The sequence below is a fragment of the Polyodon spathula genome, chromosome 27, assembly GCF_017654505.1.
Source record: "Polyodon spathula isolate WHYD16114869_AA chromosome 27, ASM1765450v1, whole genome shotgun sequence".
Lineage (NCBI taxonomy): Eukaryota > Metazoa > Chordata > Actinopteri > Acipenseriformes > Polyodontidae > Polyodon > Polyodon spathula.
The window spans coordinates 6,333,250-6,357,255 of record NC_054560.1 but is presented as its reverse complement, the minus strand read 5'-3'; the positions used below and the strand labels follow the sequence as shown (position 1 = coordinate 6,357,255).

General features: G+C 41.5%; 2 protein-coding genes across 2 annotated transcripts in view; one reads left to right on the top strand and one right to left on the bottom strand.

Annotated features, from left to right (window-relative positions):
- Positions 1-24,006, top strand: part of LOC121301280 (RNA polymerase II elongation factor ELL-like) — a 794,007-nt gene that overhangs the window by 495,375 nt on the left and 274,626 nt on the right. The window lies entirely within an intron of this gene.
- Positions 11,555-13,277, bottom strand: LOC121301298. The gene has a single exon (XM_041230560.1). The coding sequence runs from the start codon at positions 13,229-13,231 to the stop codon at positions 12,152-12,154; it is 1,080 nt and encodes a 359-aa protein (XP_041086494.1). The 5' UTR covers positions 13,232-13,277; the 3' UTR covers positions 11,555-12,151.

Here is a 24,006-nt window from a genome sequence, read left to right as displayed (position 1 = left end):
GAGGTACAGTTAGCTGAAGCAGGGCAAGTAATACCATTTCTACATTACATAATGCTGGCACAATATCAGCACGTGGACCAAGTGTTCACAGTGTAGTCAAAACCATGTCAAACCAACAATGCATATTCTGCAGCAAGGCACAGAGAAACCTGAATAGTCTATGTTTAGCATTTCTACAACAGAACCGATTCTTGTTTCATTAACACAGCACATTAGTATAGTTATATCACACCACCAGGTCATGTCTGCAGTGCCCAGACACGGTTCTGCACTTTTACATTGACTACTGGGGTCGCCAGCTGGCCCCATAGCTCCAGAACACTGAGACAGAACAGGACTTTGAAGCTGCCTTTAAACTGAAGGAAATCAACATGTGAACTGAGCCCTAAACCTTCGCTAAATTGATTCTGGTGATTAATTATCTTGAGACAGCGTGACAATACAACAATAGCTTTTAACAAATGAAATAAATAAATAAATACATCATCAATATTTATTTATTTTATTAATACTTTTAAAATATATATATTTTAAAGTTTCTTTATAGTTTCTAATAGCATATCACCTTCTCCCACTGAAATCATTAATACTGAGCAGCTGTTCTGACTCCAGACAGCGTGAACACTGGATCAGTGTTGTTATTTAATTGGGAGAGTCAATGTAAATTAGGGCTATATATTACTAATTAATAGGATATAAATAGCATCTTTTAAATATTGACAACTGAAATATCATTTTGTAAGAAATAAAAATAAATATATTGAATAAAGCTACACACATGTTTATTGAAGATGCTTTTTTTATTTTGTAAGATTTGTATTATCACAATGATTCGGATAATTAAGAAGCGGTATAAATTAAGCAAGTGCTTAGAGCTCAATTCACGTGTTTATTGCTTTCAGTTTAAGGGCAACTTAAAAACCATGTCCCGTCCCAAAGTGTTCCGGAATTATGTGGCCGGGCGGCACCCCTATGATTGCGCATCGCGCTGCTTTAACTCGAGTGCACTCGCATTGTGTCCGCACGGTCCAGTCACCGGTGGAGCGGCTGCGCACACCTGCGGTTAATTCGGAGAGGCATCGTTCCTTTAATGCAGTGGACATTGTATTTGACACTCGTGTGTGTGTGTGTGTGTGTGTGTGTGTGTGTATGTATGTGTATGTATGTGTATGTATATATATATATATATACACACACACACACACACACACACACACGTATTTAAAATATATTTAGCTCCAAGTTCACATTTGATATCACATCAGACACTAGAGTGAGAACAGAGGCGAAATCAATGTAGCGTGAAACTAAAAACGCCGTGTGTGAAGCAGCAGCAAGTCGATCTAAAACAAGACATTTTCCGCGTCGGCAAAACTCCTCTTTGCACAACGGGGAGGACAAATTACACGACCAGTGCAGTGCTGTGTAAAACAGTATTATTATTATTATTATTATTATTATTATTATTATTATTTAATGTTATTATTATTATTATTATTATTATTATTATTATATCGTCTTTCCACCAACCCTTTCATTCCCCTTGAGGCGTGTTCTAATAACCTCTCTCTATTAATATTAAACTTGTACAAAACCAGCCAACAGGGGCGGACAGACACAGACCTCCTCAAACTAAAGCTGACTGCCCTTAAAAAAAAAGAAAATGTAAAAATGAATTGCTTCTGCATTTTGAAAATATTTCTTTTCAGCAAAATACAATTTAGCACAAAGACTTTCACAATGCTTTCAATTGTGATTATTATTATTATTATTATTATTATTATTATTATTATTATTATTATTATTATTATTATTATTATTATTATTATTATTATTATTTATTGTTATTATTATTATTATTATTATTATTGTAATAATAATAATAATCATAATATATTTTATAATAATAATAATGATAATTAATACACTATTATTATTATTATTATTAATAATTATAATATATTGTGATTATTATTATTATTATTATTATTATTATTATTATTATTATTATTATTATTTTTAAACGCTTTTTCATTGCCTGTAGGGTTACATGTCTTCTCTCCGTGTCTATGAGAAACTCAGTATGCATGTGGTATAGTAATGAGAGTCAGTGCATCACACCCTCAGGAAGCTGTGCATTACTTGCTCTGGTTAATAACAAGTCTCCAGGCACAATGCAATACAGTTCAATGCAATTCAATAGGGTTTGCTTTTATCTAGAAATGCAGAGCATTTTACAATTAAAACTCAACAAAACAAAAAAAGAAAACAGGACACTGGCCAATCAATCCAGCTTCAAGAATAAGCCGACGCAAACAAATCTGTTTTTTTTTTAATTTGATTTCAAAGACTTGCAAAGCGAGTAGGTGCTTGAATGAAATTCACACTTGTTTTGAAACCAAGAAAAATGTGTTAGAAGTTGCAGCCGTTGTGTTGTGACGGGAGTTCAAGGGCTCTGCCTCACAGGACTCGCACACACTGCTACTCAGAGTGAGCGATGCTGTTACACAGTAAACTTATCCTTCAACTAACAGCACTTAAAAATACAACATAACTCCAGACGATGGGTTTCAATAATGCAGTAAATACTTGTTTAATAGATCTAGTAGTTGTGCCGCAGTGTCTCCAAAGCACTGATCTGAGAACACCCATTTGAAATATTTTCTCTCCCCTTTTCAGTGTTGCACCATCATCTCCCATAATACCCGTGACATCTCTCTGTCTTTCAAAGCTGTGGGTCTCTAAAGTTAACTCTAAAATGGGTCTAGTATTATCAGCAATGCATTTGAATTGCATAATGGACATTGCAACCAGTTCTTTTATTTTCCGCTGTGGAAGAGGAACTGAAGAATTTGAGCTGCTCTGCTGCAGAAAAACTTTCACGCTCTCTCAAAGAACCCACAAGCAACAGAATGTGCAAGCTGCATTGAAATCTCACAACACTTCATACAAAGGGATGTATCGACTTTTACATCCACGTGCAAACAGGGAGACTTTTCATTCTTCTCAGAACTGTTTTATTATTAACAAAAAAAAAAATACAAAAATGTAAATCTGTCAGCAGCAGAGGCCTGATCTCTGTATAAAGACGTGCTTCTAGATATTAAAACATCACACTGCTGTCTCTGCTAACAGCCGCTGCTGGAAATACCTTTACTGGTTCTTATTCATAGAAGCAACTTTCCTCCATTTTACAAAGCACTGTGAAAACAGCCACACCTTTCAACCACATTACAAAACAACTGCTCTAATAATAATAATAATATATAATAATAATAATAATAATAATAATAATAATAATAACAATTGAAAGCATTGTGAAAGTCTTTGTGCTAAATTGTATTTTGCTGAAAAGAAATATTTTCAAAATGCAGAAGCAATTCATTTTTACATTTTCTTTTTTTTTAAGGGCAGTCAGCTTTAGTTTGAGGAGGTCTGTGTCTGTCCGCCCCTGTTGGCTGGTTTTGTACAAGTTTAATATTAATAGAGAGAGGTTATTAGAACACGCCTCAAGGGGAATGAAAGGGTTGGTGGAAAGACGATGTGTGTAAAACAACAACCCTCGTCTCCCGCTGGCTCACTGAACTGTTCCATTCTCTCTGGAGCAAAACCATCAACTGATGCAAACTAACCCAGCTCCTGAACCCCACAGGCAAGGGGAGACGGAGAGAGGGAGCGATGGGAAAACCAGACGACAGACAAGGAGATCGAGACAGAGAGAAAGAGGGGAGGGGGAAAGCTATATTTGTGAAGGGTGGCAGCGGTGGGATTTCAGATTGTAAAGAAAGGATTGAAGAATAACTGAAGCAAAGAGTGAAAGAGGCAGAGCAGAGACGGGGAGGAAAGATACACAGTTACAAAAACAACAGCTGAAAAAGAGGCAAGAAGTAAGATCATCAAGCAGCTCAACCAGCCAGTCAAAGCAACGTCTGGTCAGGTCCCTGCTGTGTAGACGTCAATATGGCATCTTGTTATGGGGAATCACTCCTGCAACTTTTCATAGCATATATTGGCAGCAGTTTTGTATAGCAGACTAATGTTTTTATTACTCTGCTATTTGACATTGAAAAATGACCAAATAATGTTTTTGGTTTTTGTTTTGTTCCCCCCCCCCCCCCCCCCGCAGGTAGTTTATAAAGACACAGTACAGTCAGATAGTTTCTACAGAGCAATACTGAAAACAAATCTTACCGGCTGCACTTGAGTGTTGAGGCAGAGCTCTGACAGCGATGAAGACACTGGCAGCCACATTGAAAGCTCCCACTGGTCTCTTTCTTGTCTTGCTGTGGGAGGCAGGCTGAGCAGCGGCTCTCTGGTCTCAGTACATGAGCGAGAGAGTGAGAGAGTGAGTGAGGAGAGTAGTGATTACCTGGTTGGTGATAAGGTTTGTGTTTGTGTGTGTGTGCATCAGTGTGTGTGAGTGTGTGTGTGTGAGTGTGCTTCTTTCTCTGAAACCACTGGCTCGGTGTGTGTGCGCATCCTCTGTGATAAGAGAGCGTGGGGGCAGCTCTCACTAAACCACGGGAGATGTATATGTGTGTGGGGGGGGGGGGGGGTGCAAATTAACATGATTTGATGGTGCTGTTTGTCACTGAAATTAATAGCTCCTTTTTAAAGAGTTAACAGAAAAAAGAGAATTGAACATCTTAATAAGACGCCTAATCAAGCTGTCACAATCTTTACAACATGTTCCCCAAAAAATTACATTCTGAAATGCAGCCCCCTTGTGCTAGCGTGATGGTATAACACAGTGTAAATGTACCGTGTGATTTGCAGCTCTCTCCCCTTCGATATTCTGCAGTATTTATGAGGCCAGAGACCATGCTATAATAAAGTCATATTGTTACAAGTGTCTTTGCAGGCTCCTGTGTTGCGACCACATTCATATATATATTTTTTTTAATAGCCAGGTCAATAATTTGTCAAAAAATCTTGGGAGATTTTCCCCGTGACGTGCTTGACATCAGAAAAACCACACACTGGCGAGCAGTGGAAACAGTCAGTGTGAAACGCTGGAGTGAAGCCAATCAGATCAGCTTGAAGGAGGACTGGATTTTTGTGTTTGCTTTTGCTCAGAAAGTCCCCTGTGGACAGGCTGGGTGATGGTATCACTCTGGATGCATTTATTTCAAGGCTGTTGGTATGAACGCTGTTTTATCTTGCTGCACATTGCTTCCCTGTGGCGCGGGTTCCACAGCAATCTGTTTCTCAGTCTCCAATGTCTTTACACAGCAGAATCATGCACTGTGCAGTCCTTCATTTAATATTTAATATATTACAATGCTAGTAGTATAGCAGGTTCATGTAAGGGCCAGCCCAATCCCAGACACTCCCCTGTGCTGCACATCATTGGTATGTAGGGTTGTCTGCTCAACGCCCTGAAGGCACGGTCTATAATACACATCAGCAGTGTGGTATGTGAGGGGTGGACATTGTGCATGTTTGTCTTGTTTGTTTAATGATCAGCACATACTCCACATTGGTCAGTGTGTCATTACCCTCGGGTCTAAATGACATGCCTTTTAACCTCATATATTATCAAGAATTACATTATTTTTTTTTGCAATATTGTACCATCAATGGGCCAAATACAGTAGTACAGTCTTGCTCTATACCACTGACATGCTGTCATACTCCTGCAATGGATTGCCAAGGGTTAATACCATTCTACGAGGGTTCCATTGGTATGTCGAATTTAAGAAAATGTTCCCACTGTGGCACTATTCTACCAGTGGCAGCCTCGTCCTGTTTTAGCAGCCTTTGTGCTACTGTTGCCCCTCAGTAACAGAACTGCATTGCATTGCCATTGCAGTGCCCCTGTCTCTCTGTAGTGCCCCTGTCTCTCTGCAGTGCCAGTGTCTCTCTGCAGTGCCCCCGTCTCTCTGTAGTGCCCCTGTCTCTCTGTAGTGCCCCTGTCTCTCTGCAGTGCCAGTGTCTCTCTGCAGTGCCAGTGTCTCTCTGCAGTGCCCCTGGCTCTCTGCAGGGCTGAGCTTGTGCAGGCCTGATGGTGTGTGCTGAGGAAGTAACAGCTCTGTGGATGGTGTCTCATGGGGCTCGCTCGTGTGTGCTTATAGAGGTCTGAATGCTGCTGAGGTTGTATCACATTTGCATGCTGAGTTTAGTAAACAGTTTAAAAATAAATGATTCCACTGGTGCTGCTGTCAGTTTAATGAGCTCAGGGGGTGGAAGATGTCATGCAGAGGCTGGTTTTACTTATAAAAGTTCTTCCTCTTGCTCTGTCTGGAGGGTCTGCCTATCTATAAAGCCACCTGTCCTTCCACTCGTCGATACTGTGTCTACCGCGTAACTGTGAGCAGGACACGCGCTCGCCTTGACAGGACTGATTAGAGTCTGCAAGGTGTATTCATTGCTCTGAAGGGCATCGCTCAGTCCCGACACAACTGCACGCGAATCACTCGTCTGAGGGCCAGCCCACTCCCAGACCCTGCGGTGCACATCACTGGTATGTAGGGTTGTCTGCTCAACGCTCTGTAGGTAGGTCTATAATAACATCAGCAGGGTGGTATGTGAGGGGTGGAAATTGTGCATGTTTTTTTTTTCCAGACTGTGTAATGATGAACACACACCCCACCTTGGTCAGTGTGTCACTACTGCTCCACTGCCTAACCCTTCCAAAGGTCAGCTCTTCAGAGCTCACACACTGCACTCGCCACCACAGGCTCGGAAGATATTAAACTATTTTGCAAGGGGCTCGTGCACCGCACCTTTAAACCTGGGAGAATTTCTACTGGAAACAAACAAAAGAAACAACAACTGAGAAAGCATTATGTAAAGAGTGGGGATATATGAAATGCGAGCTGAATCTCTGTGGATTTCAGGACACATTTTAGACAAATGGCATTCTGACGACACACGGCTTTGAAAAACGCTTCTGCAAAACTCAAACAATGCAGTGAGACCACAACTCAATCAGACTCCATTATCAGAAACAGCTTTCACAGTTTATCTAAAACACAACCTAGAAAAAACAATGTACATGATCTGCCCTTGTTAAACCCATCCTATACTAGACTATGAAACTAACCACAGACATATACTTAAGGAAATGATCTAAACAAACCCTATCAGCCTTTTCTGTGAAAATGACAATCTATAACCTACATGTTAGCACCATACATGTGCATGCAGCTGATAAGAAAAACCAGCCCGGTTGACTACAAGGTCATAGTGGCCAGCACCAGTCATTCACTGTGTATTAGCAATCCCATTCCCCACACAGGGAATCCACCTACTAAAGTATATTACTGGAATATTTTTAGAAATATGTTTCTACTTGTGCATTATTATTATTATTATTGTGTGTGTGTGTGTGTGTGTGTGTGTGTGTGTGTGTGTGTGTGTGTGTGTGTGTGTGCAATATATGGAAACTAAAAAATACTGCAAAAAAAAAAATAAAAACACTGATATCTTTGCCTCACGTTCCCTGTAGTGTTGGTGTCAGATAAATTAATATTAACCACAGATTCACACCCTGACACAAGGCGCATTCACACCTTTGAAGGTGGCTGGTGGTGTTTTTGTTTTTTTAAATCTAAAAATCTAAACTTTTTTTCGCTTCGGAATTGACGCACGTGTCAGCCCAAGAGGGGTATCGCTGCAGAACTAAGGCTCCCACAGCGTAGCTCACACAGGGTAGTGCTGCGTGCACTAAACCTAAGACTAAGAACACAAGAACATAAGAAAGTTTACAAACGAGAGGAGGCCATTCGGCCCATCTTGCTCGTTTGCTTGTCAGTAGCTTATTGATCCCAGAATCTCATCAAGCAGCTTCTTGAAGGATCCCAGGGTGTCGGCTTCAACAACATTACTGGGGAGTTGGTTCCAGACCCTCACGATTCTGTGTGTAAAAAAGTGCCTCCTATTTTCTGTTCTGAATGCCCCTTTGTCTAATCTCCATTTGTGACCTCTGGTCCTTGTTTCTTTTTTCAGGCCGAAAAAGTCCCTTGGGTTGACATTGTCAATACCTTTTAGGATTTTGAATGCTTGAACCAGATCGCTGCGTAGTCTTCTTTGTTCAAGACTGAACAGATTCAGTTCTTTTAGCCTGTCTGCACATGACATGCCTTTTAAACCCAGAATAATTCTGATCGTTCTTCTTTGCGCTCTTTCTTAGACAGCAATTTCCTTTTTGCATTGTATAGTTTTAACATTACTTCCCTTGATTTAAATTCAGCACTTTTCACTATATATTCAAGCATCTTGTTGGACTTTTTTATAGCTTCCCACATTGCCTAGATGAAGACATTTCTGAGTTTTTATATGAGTTTCTACTATTTATAATGTACATTTTTATTTCCTGCGTGCAGTACCTTACACTTTTCTCTATTAAATGTCATTTGCCATGTGTCTGCCCAGTTCTGAATCTTGTCCAGATCATTTTGAATGGCCTTTGCTGCTGCAAGGGTGTTTGCCGCGCCTCTTATTTTTTTGTGGTCTGCAAAGGTTCGTGGGGTATTGGCCAAATACACACAACAATAGCCTAGCCCTAAAGTTAAGGCTGTGGGGTATTATCGTCACGTGGTAGGGGTGATGAGGGTTAATGAAGCACTATGTAAATTACGAGTTGCGCACGCAGCACTGCCCTGTGTGAGCTTCGCTGTGGGAGCCTTCGTTTTGCAGCAGTACACTCTCTCACTGGCAGCTTACAGCAGGTGCTTATCAGAGTTTGAATGCAGCGCCACGCCAGCACAGCGCGCATTGTGTGGGCTGCGGCTCCCTCTGGCGGAGAGACTTTGAAACTTCACCCTGCTTTGTTCATGGAAAAGAGAATATCTAGCACTGTATTAATGACGCCATTGGTCTGCTTGAAAGTTAGGATTGAATAAAATAAAAATCAGGAAAAGTCAGGATGATCAATAGATTTTTTTTTTTCTTTTAGTTTAACTAATGTGATGTTAAATGTGTTTTTTCTAACCACATTTTTCATTAGTCATACATTCATCAATTTCATGACTAAAACCGAGATGGAAGTTAGTCATCTTGCAGCGGGGTCATTCCGGTCATGTGACTGTGATGGGGCGACACAGTGTATTTGTATCTGGAAGAGCAGACGTAATTAATTAACAGAAAAGCACTGTGCTAAAAAAAAAAAAAAAAACACAACTCTCTCAGTGATCTGCTCACCGACTGTAAGTTTCATTAAACCCGTGCTGCCTGACACAGAGATCTTCCGTCCAGGTTTATTTTGTGTGGAAAGAACTCTGTTTAAAGCGTGTTTTCAACTTGGTTAGGAAGAACACTGGTTGCAATCTGACAGCTTGCACTCCCCAGGCTGACTGCCCTCCCCACTGAGAATCTGCAGAGAACACGAGGTATAAAGCTTTAAATTGGGGTCCCATGAGGAGAATTTTCCTCCCTCCCCAGCGCTGTCATCGTGCTGAAAAGTTTCCTGAGCGCAGGGTCAAGAAGCTGACAGGCTCACAAGGCTTCTTCTCAGCTCTGTGATGAAGGTACAGTAATCAATGGCGCTTTGATCGTTCGCACCTCTCTACTGCAGGACAGCCAGTTACACACAGCCTTCCACACCTAAAGGTGAGATATCCTCCCTCACCCTGCGAGGTTACCCTCCGTTCAGCACACTGTCAGGCGGCTGTCTAAACATCCAGCTCTCTCACACCACCATATCAGAGGGTGATCTGTGTGTGTGTGTCTGTGTGTCTGCGTGCGTGTGTGTCTGTGTGTGTGTGTGTGTGTGTGTGTGTGTGTGTGTGTGTGTGTGTGTGTGTGTGTGTGTGTGTGTGCGTGTGTGTGTCTCGGACGAACTGTCACTTTGGGACTCAAACTTGTCCCCCCTCTGTATGCATTGAGAGTTCAGCACTCAACAGCACCAGCAGCAACAGAGTGTGATTTTTTGCCCCCATTTTGCATATATATCTATTGCAGGTGAATCTCAAACACAAGGTCTGGGGGGACCACCTTGGGACCCCAGGGCAGTGCGATCTGCACACTCCACACTCTGCTTTGAGCATCTCCATGAACTGAAGACCTGAACAAACCGTTAGCAGCCAGCGCACTGCGTGGACCAGAGAGCACACACACACTGACATACACACACACACACTGACATACACACACACATACACACACACACACACACTGACATACACACACACACACACACACACACACACACACACACACACACACACACACACACACACATACACACACACACACACACACACACACACACACACACACACACACACACACACACACACACACACACACACACACACACAGACACACACACACACACACACACACACACACACACACACACACACACACACACACACACACACACACACACACACACACACACACACACACACTTAAACATTTAATACTGTACTACTACTACTAATAATAATAATAATAATAATAATAATAATAATAATAATAATAATAATAATAATTTTAGTTGGCTGATGTAAATATACTGATGGGGTCAATAAACTGAATTGAATGAAACTAATATTCCTCTTTATACATTTTTTGCAAAGTATATGCTATGTACAATATAAAGGATATTTCTGGTCCTTTTGGTGTAAACGACTTTATTTATAAATGGTCGTTTGGGTATGCTTATTAATTTTATGTCCATAATAGTAGCGCACTAAAACGACCATTTATACATATCGCGTTCAGACCACAACGTCTTGTTTTGTAGGTGCGGGTTAACTTCATTAAATGAAGCTTTATGTAACCCGCGCTGTACCCATTGCAGCCTCACTGCTAACCAGCACGATCAACTAATACTTTATGCTAATCGGAAATATTGATATTTAGTGGCATTTTGCATTTGTTGCAGTGTTGTTTGCAATATGTAATCGCACACGATTATCCGTGTTTGCTATTGGAAACATGAGGGAGTGACAGCACGCGTGTCCCATCCTGGAGCAGGAAAGCCGAGGCAGCACAGGCCCTTCAAAAAGCAGCCCGTACCGCAGGCAGTTACAGTTTAACACCGGTAACCCACTTTTAATCTCTATGGTATAACTAGCACTGTTTCGCTTCTAAAATGCAAAATGAAAGAAAAAAAAACCTTTCAAATTGAACTTGAACTCAGTTGCATTCCTGAAAGTCGTGATGGATCCAAACCTGCAGTCTCGCACGCCCTCCGGTCGTGATTCGGTTTCCACGATACTGCATGCTAACTATACATACATACATTGTATTTGTAGCCTGTATTCAGGTTCTTTTGTAGCTTATAATATGTAAGACCTTCATTGGAATAACATTGGAATATATATATTACAATTTTAATTGCATTTCACGTCTCCCGGTCGATAATTAAAATGAGGATTGTTCTAATTGCATATGATAATAATTTTGAATCAATGCAATTAACGTTGACCTTTTTGTAGGGCATTCCAAAGAGCGTGTTCGCTGCCATAGTAACACGTTTAAGAGCAATAGTTGTGCTTTTAAAATACTGGAAACACCAAAAACCATAACACAATCAGACTGAGATTAATTTATTTGCATACACCTTTCTCCCTAAAGCGTGGAAAAAGCACCTTTTGCGCGACTGTGTCATAGCCCAGTTCATTATAATAACTGTCAGATGTCGAGTAACTCTGACGCCGTGCAGGTCTCCGTGCCGTGTACACACTGCAGACTTCAATAAAGGAAAACATCTTCCCCTCCACAAGCATTCCTGCAGCCCCGATTCAATTCAATGCCGCGGCCTTACATGATCATGCCCCGAATAAGAAAAAACAGACAAACAAACAACAACAACAAAACAGGTAACCCGATTTTGCACAAGTTGAACAAAAATACAAACACTTTGAGATATGACAGGACAACACTGTTTATGAAGTGAAGTGTATTAAATAGCACCCCCCCTCCCCCATGTGACAATGTGCTACCTAACATGAGGGTACAGCAACATGAGCAAATACCATCCTGGCCAGGATGAACACAAATCTAAATCATGACCCGCTATTAAAAAACAGAGCTGAAGCGCTGTCATAACCTTTGATTGAATTCAGCATTCACATATAAGCATATATATAGATATATATTAAAATAAACATATAAAAATTGTAGAAAATTTGTATAAAATCCTATATTAATAACACCGAATACAAAGTATAATCTTTCCCCTTTGACCTGAGCTGATCTAACTGCAGTCTGGTACAAAGTATCTCTTGAGCTGGGCGACCTCAGCTGAGAGGTTGTTGATCTGTTTCCTGTAGTCGGCCTCCCCCAGGGGCATGTACAGCGGCACCTTGGGGTAGCCTGGGGCAACAGAGAAGCCCGGGGTTCTCCAGGGGAAAATCAGGCTTCCTCGGAGAGCAGGATGACCTACATTGGAGAGCAGCCAGGGCTGCGTAAAGGCTCCGGTCTGCGAGGGGAGCCCAGGTTCAGGAGTGTCTGCTTGGGGGCACGCCTTTGTCGGGGAGTGTCTGGAGGAGGAGACTTGCTGGTAGTATAGGCTTCTCTCACTCTGGTCGCAGCTTGACTTGAACCGCAGCTTGTAGGGGAGGCTTTTGGGCTGCCCAGCAGGGATGTCTGCCTGGGGTTTGGTAGAGTGGGGGCCATCCTCCTCACACACCCCCCCAGCCTGAGAGCCTCTTCTGCGGGCTTGGGGGAGAGGGCTTGTGCACCCGTCTTCGGAGCTGGTGCAGCAGTGGCTCTGGTCGCCCTGGGAGGAGCTGTGGCTGCTGGGAGCTTTGGAGAACCAGCCAGGCTCCAGCTGAGAGGGGAGCAAGTCAGTGGGGCACGTCTTCATGCTCCAGAAGCCGGGCTGGAAGGGAGGCACGGCTCCCCTGCACAGCACGGCCTGCCCCAGGGAGGGGTCCTGTACCAGGCTGTAGCGGAACTTGAGGGCCAGGAGCTCAGCCTTCAAGCGGGTGTTCTCTTCCACCAGGGCCACCAGTCGGCCCTCCATCACCAAGTCGCTGAACCGCCTCTTCTCCCTCGAGCGCTTGGCCGCCTCATTGTTCTTGCGCCGCTTGTCCCAGTAACCAGCATCCTTCTTGTCCTCTGCGATGAACTCTCGCTTGCGTCGTGTCCCGGGTGACAGGTGGCACTTGGGGCCCCTGATGCCCAGCAGGCTGTGTGTGAGCAGAGGGGAGGGGGGCAGGCACAGCAGCGCTGCTCTGGAGAGAGGCTCCCCCTCCCCGCAGTCACTGCTCTCCGACACAGAGGAGGAAGGGGCGCACAGCCCACGCATGCTGTCCTTGGACTCGCACATCATGCTCGGGAATAGAACGAGGGTGGAGAAGAAGAAAGAGGCGCAGACAAGGCTGGACCACGGGGAGAGATGGAGAGACAAAAAACACTTTAGAAGGCGGGTGGGGGGGTCAAATACAAAAATAAACAAATCTTTATTACCCTGAAAATATTCATCCAAAAAATAGAAACAAAAAAACAAAGTAACATTGTTTTAATGTCCCTTAATCACTCTCAAGCTGTTTTTCATTGTGTCACATTATCGCAGAGAGCTTTGCCTTGAAATGTATTTAAAGTTCCACTATGGCCTGGTCAAGCTGTTTGTTTCTCAGTGTGTCACATTAACACGGAGAGTAGACTACTATACCCTTTGCATTGAAATGTATTTCACAATATTGAGAGAGATGTTAATCAGTACTATTTATTTTTTTAAAGGCAATCTCCTGGGGAACAAAAGAAAAGTTCACCATTTACGTGATCATTTCTAACTAGACAAAAAAAGTGCACCTGTACCTCAAAGCTCAACCCGAGGGAGGCGCGTCAATGCCAACAGAGAGAGAGAGACAGAGAGAGAGAGAGAGATAATCAAACCTTAATACCAAAAAGGATAACAACTCAGTCTCATCAGAAAAATAAAAGGTATCACAAGATTTCTAATTTAAAAGTTTATAAAATCCAAACGGTTTAGACAAAGTTATGCGAATTCCTTACTTCAAGCACGGCACGAGGAATAAGGGCCAGTTTATAGGACAAAACGGAAACCGTGAAACGAACAAGGTAGAGAGGAAACACGTGTGCATGAGCATGGGAAAGCAAACGAGCATGGGAAACCTTTTGCAGGTGAGATTTTAATAGCTGCCCCACTGAAACTTTATTAAAACACAGCTGAGATCCTGCCCCTGAACTCATGTTGCGATAGCTCTGATTGTATGTTAGATATCGTAAATATATTAATATGTATTAATTTGCGATATCTCTAAATGATAATTTGGCTTGCCATATCACAATACCCCCAACGTCTAAAGAACAGTACATTCAGTGCTATATTTTCCAAATATTATGATTATTGTAATTAAAAAGTATTTAATTGTATTCTTTAATTTTGCTGTTCGACGGGGTCTAGAAATTTGTGTTTTTTTCGCATAGCATCTAATTTGGAAGCGCCAGTTTTCTTCATTATAAAATAGAACGGTTCTTTATAGAATCTAGAACCTTAACATATTTATTGGAAGCACAGAGCCCTATTGAAAACGTATTGTTTATTACAGTAACACAACACATCTATATACATTATCTTATTCACCGTGAATACTGCTGTTGTGGACACAAACAGCCTACACTTTCGTGTGCCTTTCTGTGACACCGCACGTTGCAGCGAAAGGTTGATAAAGGATTTGATGCACTAGTTTACAGTTATGCTCCAGTCTGCTGCTTTCTTCGGAAAAAAAGGGTTGACATTATATAGGAATCTCAGCCTGCGTCTTCGGATTTGGATTGTGAAATTTGAATTCCGTCCCTGCTATATAACCTGCCGGTGATAAGAAGAAGAAGAAGAAGAAGAAGAAGAAGAAGAAGAAGAAGAAGAAGAAGAAGAAGAAAGAAGAAAGAAAGAAGTGAAATGGTAAAAAAAAAAAAAATACTTTGGAAACCGTAGTCTTTAAATCTATCTCCTTTGCAGAGTTTTTTAACAATATCACAATAGTATTATTAATATATGCATAATATTTTGTTTAGATAACAAACTGACCCATAACTTTAAAAAAAAAAAACATAAAATGTTTTCGTTTTCTTGCTGCCAAAACTAAAAAGAGGATATGATATTATAAATAATAATTTACAGTATATCATTAAAAATATGTTTGAAGGATATCTATGTTGTTTAGTTCCAATAACATTGTAAATTTCCCGCATATATAATATATATTGATATATATATATATATATATATATATATATATATATATATATATATATATATATATATATTTATAATATATATAATACAATTTCCACAATTATGTCATTTTGCTACAAACACTAAAATACATTTTAACAAGCTGTACGGAACTTGATAAAGCAGAGATAAGAATATCTTAGGCTATACATAACAACAATATATTTGTATACTTGTTTTTGCCAGTTAAATAAAGCGTTTGTCAAATTCTCGTACTCTCAAATGCATTTATTATTTGTATGTACGCAGAACATATTTTTGATTTTTAATAGAATGCAATCGTTTTCTAAAAGCGTAGCAGTTTGTAACACAGACAGATGAGTCCATGTAACTAAATTTGAAGTGACCGGCGATTACATCTGCATTACGAGGAAGACATTATTACAGCATCGAATAATCATTTCTAATTAACTTGTCTGGTTGTTTCGTAATGCAGTTATTGCAGCCTGGCTGAACACGTCACGGGTTTTACAAATTATGCTTAATATCATTAGAAATGAATACAAACTGAAATTATCCACTAAACATGCACATTTTAATTAGGTTTCTTTAAGTACACTGAATTAAAAAAAAGGGTAATCGAAATCAATTTTCAAAATCTATGCCTGAAAGTTACATTACATTTTCTTCTCCTTACGTTTCATTTAAAACTGATATTTAATTATATTAGAGCATGAATAATAACTTGTTAAACGGAACAGAGACAGAGTGCTCAGTTCACCCGCTACTCTCTTCCCTCCCGTGTGTAGCACGCTGTGAGTGAATATTAACCGTTTCTCTTACCTGTATACGGAGCAGAGAGCGCTTTCCCTCAGGTTGGTAGAGTTGCTGAGGTTGCTGAGTTGATAGATGAGTACGGGTTAGTGTCACGCTAATAAGCGCACACATCACAGACAGCTAGCTGCAGCCTATCAAACTCGCGGTGGAAAGTTTAAGATTTTTTTTTTCTTTGTTTTTTTTTTTTTTTCACTGTGGTTTAGGTAATGCACATTGCTACAGATCACTTGTGGGTGACGAGTATGAGTCACAAATCAAAAACACCTACCTGCTTTAATGTGCAAACAGCACTTAGGACAAAAAATAATTATATTGGGTTCAATTTTATACAGTGTGTGCATGCCAGGGATACATCACTTTAATTTTTATGGCATTGTTGAAAAATACACACACACACACACAGACACACACAAATAATAACACATATTGAAACCTTATCTTGGTGAGTCACCAGAATGATTATGTTGATTGGTTAATAGGTCAGTGTTATGGACTCCAGGCACTTCTACTGTTTCAATAAGCAGTATAGCAGTAGTAAGCCCACACACTTTGTGGGTAAGAACAACACACTTTGTGTTTTCCCTAATCTCTTTATTTTGTATCAGTATAACACATCTTCTTGTATTCATATTTTTGTGGAGCTGTGCCAGTAACTGAACCACGATGCTGAGCCCGGTCTCTTTCCATGGAATAACAACAGTCCAGCTGGAACCCTTTCCCTGACTCTAACCACTCCCTCTGTATATCTCTATATAATAAGCTGTGTTAATTATAAAACATTTAACAAAAGTAAGCCTGTTCTAATTTTTCAGCACAGCAATTTTATGTTCCTGCGCAATGCTAATTCTGCATGGTACTCGTTGTGAGTAGAGAAGCTGGCAAAGACTGTGGGCTGCAGCAAAAAATAACCATTTCTCATACAGCATAACTTCAGTTTGCACCATCAACCAGAGCTGTGACGTGTCCATTCTTAGAACTCAAAACCCGCTCTGATGAAATGTTTTGCAATGAGATTGCTGCGGATTGAGGAAATCTCTGAGCCGCTGAATGCTGTGCATGATGCAGGGTCCCACACTCTAAGCCGCGCTGCCTAAGATCTTTCAATATCAGTGCAGACTTTGCACCAGTTTCTATTGAAAGGAAAGGGAAGCCCACTAATGTTAAAAAGGCAGGTAACAAACACATTTGTTTTTCGTAGCAGCCGTTTCAATCACAAGGACATTCTGAGACACCCCAATTTGTGCTTTTGTATTTCTTTTTGAGAACCAATCTGCCAGTTTATTTATTTATTTATTGATTTATTCAGGACCCTCCAGTAAACGAAGCCTCGGCCTCAATCAGTAAATCTCCTGGTTAAATAAATAATAAATTAATAAATACATAAATAAATAATAACAAATAATGTGCAAAAGCACATTTTCTGAGAGAGAAATAAAACCAGTGTATAAAATGAACTGTTTCTGGGCTGAACAGTTCAGTTATTGTTCCGAGTTGTTTCTTGCAAGTTTGAGATCATTATGTCATTAATTTACATTAACTTCAACATATGACATTCACCCATATCCATAGGGCAACACCCACAGCACTTTCAACACTACAAGTGTGTCTGAGTCAAGAACGCATGCAGCCTGTCTTGTGAATGTCTGATGAAGAACAGCAAGGGTTACGGCTGGGATTGACTTCTAATCATGGTGTCGATTTGTCTAATACAGACCAAGATAACAAAGGAAACAAACACAGCTTAGGAAATACATATTTAAGCCACTTGTAACAGTCACAGAGTAACAGTCATGCTGTTCTGTTGTTGTCATTGTTGCTGCATGTTGTCGACACTTCAATAAAAGAGGCATTCTGCAGCACATGGCAGGTATTGTTAAAGGCTATGTAATTTCCCACAGGACAGCTTGACCGGGTCAATGGGTCAGCACCGTGCTCTTCCTCAACAAGTGCAATGGGATCACTGATTTCCATCAAGCAGATGATGAAAACAGATAAAAGTTAAACACTTTTGAAAAGCAACGTTGTGAGCACAGACGCTCAGCAGGTGCCAGACTGGCCACTGTTACATTGTCTTGGGCTGGGAGGATCTGCTCTGATCTCAGACAGCTAAGCAGCAGCAGCAGAGTCAAGCCTGGTCAGTATGTGGCTGGGAGACTTGCTGTATGGATAGATCTTGATGGCTCAGTCAGTAGGGCCCTTTCTCTCCCCTCTGGGACTCAACCAGTACCTCAACATAAAGTCTGTCCAGTACGGGGAGCATCGTCCTTCAGATGAGACTGAGGACAGAGGGCCTGCCTGCTGTCTATTCTCTACATGTTATCCCATTGCACCAGTTCAAAGATTGGCAGTTAACCCTTGTGTCCACGCCAGCTAAAACTCTAATACAAGTCACTGAATATGCTCTGCATTAAGCTATTTCTGCTTCAGACAGCCATAAACATAGAAATTAGACATTGGATGGTGTCATGTGAACTGGGCTGTGTGTTGGTCAAGAGAAACTCAGACCTTGGCCTTTGAGTAAACAACACAGTTGGGTAATGCTAATACACCAGCCTTTCACTAACAGGGACCTGTGTTCAGATCAGTCCAGTGGTCTCAGGTAAGTCACAGTTAGTCACAGTCACAGTTTAGTACAATTTAGTGCAGTTGGCCAGTAACCTTGGTCTAATCCTAGGAAATGCTGCAAGCCGACTGCAGATTGCTTTCTTTGCATAAGACCTGAAACCCAAAAGCCAGTCAAGTATAAGGACATTAAAGATCCTACTCACATATTTTGAAGAAGAGCGAGGGTGTCACGGACAAATTCAAACAAATTTGCAAATCAAGATTAATATGGCATGTCTAACTTAACCCTCATCTCAGTAAAACAGCGTCAGGACTTAAAACAATACATTGTTGATGAATACATCTTGAGAAGCCAGATTGGGACGGTGATGTGTTGACTTATCTGTCTCCAAACAACAAAAGGGTATCTCAGCCCCCAGAGATAAACAACTTTTTACAAGCAATACATATGAATCCTTGGTGGTGTGTGACTCACAGTTCAAAGGGCTTTCACGAGAGTGGGATGAACACTTCAGCTGTCATCACAGACTCGCGATAGAGGGGGTGGCTCACAAGCTTCAGATGGTTACCGCTGTCTAATAATGTAAGAAGACAGCTCATCCCTTTGCTTGTGTGCCCCCCCACATGAGTCACTCTCCCCCCTTTAATCACTGCTAGCACAGGGCCTCACTCCCTCCCTCCCTCCATTTTATTGTTGTATTGTTATTTTATTGTTGCATGGTCTACTTAGATCTCTCTTTGTATTCATGCTTGTACTATTGAGATGCACCTGTGCTGGCCCTGCGGGCACAAAGCGAATAAACTAAACTAAACATTATAGCACACAACAGTAGTGTGTCTGTCTGATTAATTTTAACATTTCCCCTGTCCTTCATCTGCTTGTGAAATGTACTTCCCTCTTCCTGTCAATGCAGTTTGGTTTAGTTTACAGTAAAGGTGGTATCAGTGACCCTCTTTTCATTAAAAAAGTGAAATGTGGTGAGATTCTTCTCAATAAAAAAACAACCACTTCCTGTATTTGAATTACTAAAAGAATTGACACATACATCTTGTTTGTTGCACATCATTTTGAAAAGTGAGTTACTGAAAAACTATAATAACACAGAGGACACTGGAAGAGTAGCGTTCACCAAGTTCCAAGGGGTCAAAGGGGGCCTGCCCAATCTTATTCACAGGGGCGTCGTACGGGATAGGCCCAGTTTGGGTGCGCAGTGCCACAGTCTCAAAACAGTGTCAGCCCTTTAATCATCAAACCATGGTTCTCAAAGCTGGCTTCATGCTTCTTACCAGTAAGATTATCACTGGTCCCCTTTTCTTTTGTTGAAGACCGTTTGGTCCTTAAAGCTGGAACAGGCTGTAGCAATTCTGAAGGCGCCGCTATAGATGTGAAGTTGCTGCTGGTGTTTTAGTTCAAGCTCACTTCAATGGTCTCCCTGTGACAGTCTTGGACCATGTGGGATACAGCAAAGGCGCCAGGATGCAGCGATTTATTTATTGTGTTATAATTTAAATATGTTCATATCTTGAACTGACAGAAAAAAAGAAGAAAAACTAAAACAAAATAACATCCAAAAAAGATTCTCAGCACAATGAAAATGTACAAACGTACAAACCTTAATTCTCAAACAAAAAAACTAAAAACAAATATAAGAGGCTTGCTGGTGTCAGACCACAAGACTGTCTTTTAATGCTAGCTCAAATGTTTATTTACAAGGTGTGAAGCGGCGAGTTCCTCTTTTCTGCCATATCTGACTTCCCCTTGCTGTGACAGCCCAAGAGATGGATAAAAGAGGCTTCTATTTTTAAGCTGCACCAACTGCTGCCTTCTTACTGGCGTTGCTATAGAAACCGTTCCAGGGCCCGAATTAGAACCTAACCACCACAGGGGCCTGTGCTACTCTACGAGAGCTGGGCCAAACCACCCAGATGCCAGTCAGCAAGACTCACAGAGGTAAAAGGCTTTCAGGGGAGCTGGCATTGCAAAGTACTCCATTCTTAGCTCTCCAGCACTGTCCTTACCCTGCACCTGAATAATGAGCTCCAGTCTAAACACTCCATTCCCGGCTCTCCAGCACTGTCACCACCTTACACATGCGCACATATGCACTCATCTTATTAAGAGCGCTAGTCTAAACCCTCCGTTGTTCTCAGCCCTGTAATAACAGTAACCACTAGCCTAACCACTCCATTGTCAGCTATGGTACATAGGTGGATCTTAGTTGAAGCAGTGTGATGTATTGATGATGTATCTGTGGGCTTTCCTTGGTCTGTCTGTCTGTGCATGTGCCCACTGTGTGCACAGCACTGCGTCTGCAGAGCTGCATCGCTTGCTAGGCCAGACTATGTGGCTCGCCAAACTGGAACCAACTTCACGGTCCCACTGCCTCCCTCAGCTCTAAGCACCGGGAGTGGATTGGCCCTCTAGGGCGGGAGTTACCCTGCCCTCTGCTAGGGATTGCCATGCTTTTCTCCAAGGGAACTCTTTGCTAAAGCATTGCATAGCCTGGCTTCACACATTCACAACACACCACCTGCACCACCATAGGGGGGTTTTAGTTACAGGGATCGGCTCCACGTGACTTCTCACATGTCTGACTTCTGATGGCTGCCAGTGTCGTCCGGCAGTGTGCTTGTGAGAGAAGTGCATGCTTAGCTTTGACACAAAACTGAACATAGGATGTGTATATGCAAAAAAACAGTTTTTAAAAAAACACACACATTATGCAATTTGATTTTCAACAGTGCATTCTTCTTGTACTGCACTTAAGCCCCTCAAGTACTTTCCAAAGCAGCAGAATGCCAGAGCAAAGTGCACCACACAAAGATGCAATGCAGCAATGCAGTACACCATGGGAAAGGAACAGTAAGACAACTGGTAAACAAAAAAAAAAGTATGGTTAACCATGGTAAAAGCATTCATTGCATAGTAGCCTGATTGGTTTGCAGTGGAATGATCTATGATACAATAAAACCTGAGCAGACCTGAACAGAGGGTTTCCTGTTCCCTGTTCTTACCAGCCAGTGAACCGCACAGGAGATTTACTTTTAAAATGCAAGCAAATGACAGGGAGAGGATCGTTGAATAAGCAGCTACCTGTCCTAGGGACAATGTCAGTCCCTTTGGTAAACGCTGCACAACATTACACAATTTACATTTCTGCAGCTGTATATAGTAAGTGCTGGATACACAGAATCTGCAGCCCATCCACACTAAGGCTAAAGGCCAGGGCTAAAAGGTTTGAAGGAGGTTTGAATTAAACAGGGTGATGAAGAACCTGTGACCTGGTGACATGCCCTGATTGTGCCCGGTGACCCCTGTTCCCATGGGGAGGGGGTTAACGATGATGGGTCGACCAGATGCCCACCTTCCCCCCTCCCTCCCCTGCACACACAGCATGAGAGTCAAATCAGGGGCTCTGCAGAGCAGTGCTGAGAGTGGTTTAACAGCAGTGGAAAAAGCAGCTCTCATAGCTGGCGTGTTAAGTAGACTAAAAATGCAAAGTGCATTTTGTAGATGCTGACCAGAGCTTTGCGCTCACGCCACAAACACTTCCGAATGAAGCAAAGGCCCTAACTGCTGAAACCACTTTGCCCTGAGCCCCGCAGACAGAAATAAACAGAGACAAGAGAGAGAGAGAGAGAGGAGAAAGAGGAGAGAGAGAGAGAGAGAGAGAGAGAGAGGAGAAAGAGGAGAGAGAGAGAGAGAGTTATATGGAACATGTCTGTGTATTTACACAGACACACACAAACAGAAACATCACACACACAGCAAACTAACAGAGTACAGTGTAAGTGTACCACGTGTACAATGTATAACTAACAACTCACAACCATTTCACATTATAAAAGGCCAATCCTGTCACAGGGGAGTTGTTTGCAATGAAGTTTCTAGCCATGCAGACGAATGCTAACTACAATGTGAAAAGCGAGAAGTGCAGTGCAGTGTTACTGAGGCTAACGTTTCTGTCCCTGATCCCAGAGCGTCTGCAGTGAGAACCTCACACCTTGGCAATTCTCACACACCACACATACTTCTGAGACACACACACACACACACTGAAGCAGTCTCAGTGTTACAAGCCAATTTCTTTCTCTATAAACCCCCCCCCCCCCGCCTCCCCTCAAAAAAAAAATGTGCATCCTTAATTCTTATTTTTATTAAAAATATATAAGTATGTCAAAATATAGTAAACCCCAGTTGTAAAACCTTGTAAAACACAGGAAAGCATAGTACCTCACAGGTAACGATAGCAAAGAATGGAAAAGCATAGTATGAACACGGTATGGTAAACTGCTAAATTTGAGAAGTACCGAGTTCACACAGGTCCAGAGAGACAGATTGGGTCAGTTCAGTTCAGTTACTCAAACTGCAAAGCTAGTATTTGGTATTTGTAGTCCTACTAATCTTTTTTAAAAAGAGACATGTGAATGGTACAATGCAGTTTGATGTGATTCAAAAGAAATAAATGACCTGTCCTAACCCTTGTGTATTTTGATTGCGGTTTAGCAGTGTTTTAAGATCATCATCTCGGGCTGCAGTTTAAATGCAGTAGATACACTAAGTACCCATGTTTCCCTGTTGCTTGTACCAGTTTTGTTAAATGGGATACAGTGACTATTGAGTTCAGCAAATATGTTTTACTACTTTCCTAATAGAGAACCAACGGTGATTGCGATTTCTCCTGGAGTAAGCCCTGATCACCACTAGATGGCAACCTAACCTGATAAAGTGCAGCAACACAACATTGGCCTGCATTTGCAAAAATCCTCCCAAAAAGTGACAAAGAGCAGTACAATGGTACAAATCACATTTCCAGCCCTCACAGAGATTCCTTATTTGTACCCAATACATAAATAAACAACTAATTTTATTTGAATTTAATTTAAGAGATTACTCATTTTAAAACTGTGCTAATAACGATTTAGAGTAAATACCGTTGAGAATCTGGCCTGGGACACTAGGCACTGAGACAGTACCATGGCATTGCCATTGCTCAACACTGTGTTCCAGTTCCCACTGTGAACCATTCTACCAGTAGCACTACATATTGTATTGCATTAGTGAGTCTGAAATAGAAAATGTATTACTAGTTTGTTTTCACTGAGGTAAGGTTATCAGAAGGTGTCCGCCCGAACACAAACACACACAAACAGACACGCCTGTTTATAGAGAGCGTTAAAGAGGTCACACATGTATTTTGCACACAGAGTGAGTGTAGGACAGTGCTGAGCTTTGAGTGGCAACCGCTGGGCTGCTGCTGCTGCTTGTAACCTGCACATGACTCTTTCTCTCTTTCTTTAAGCTCTGAGCGCGGAAGACGGCTTTGAAATCTCCAGAAGACCTCTCTGAGTCTCTGATTCTTGCACCCTGCAGAGATAAAGATCAGATGCAGACAGAGAAATCAAAAGTGTTCCTTCAAACCAGCAGTAATAGACTGTTGTTTTATATATATATATATATATATATATATATATATATATATATATATATATATATATATATA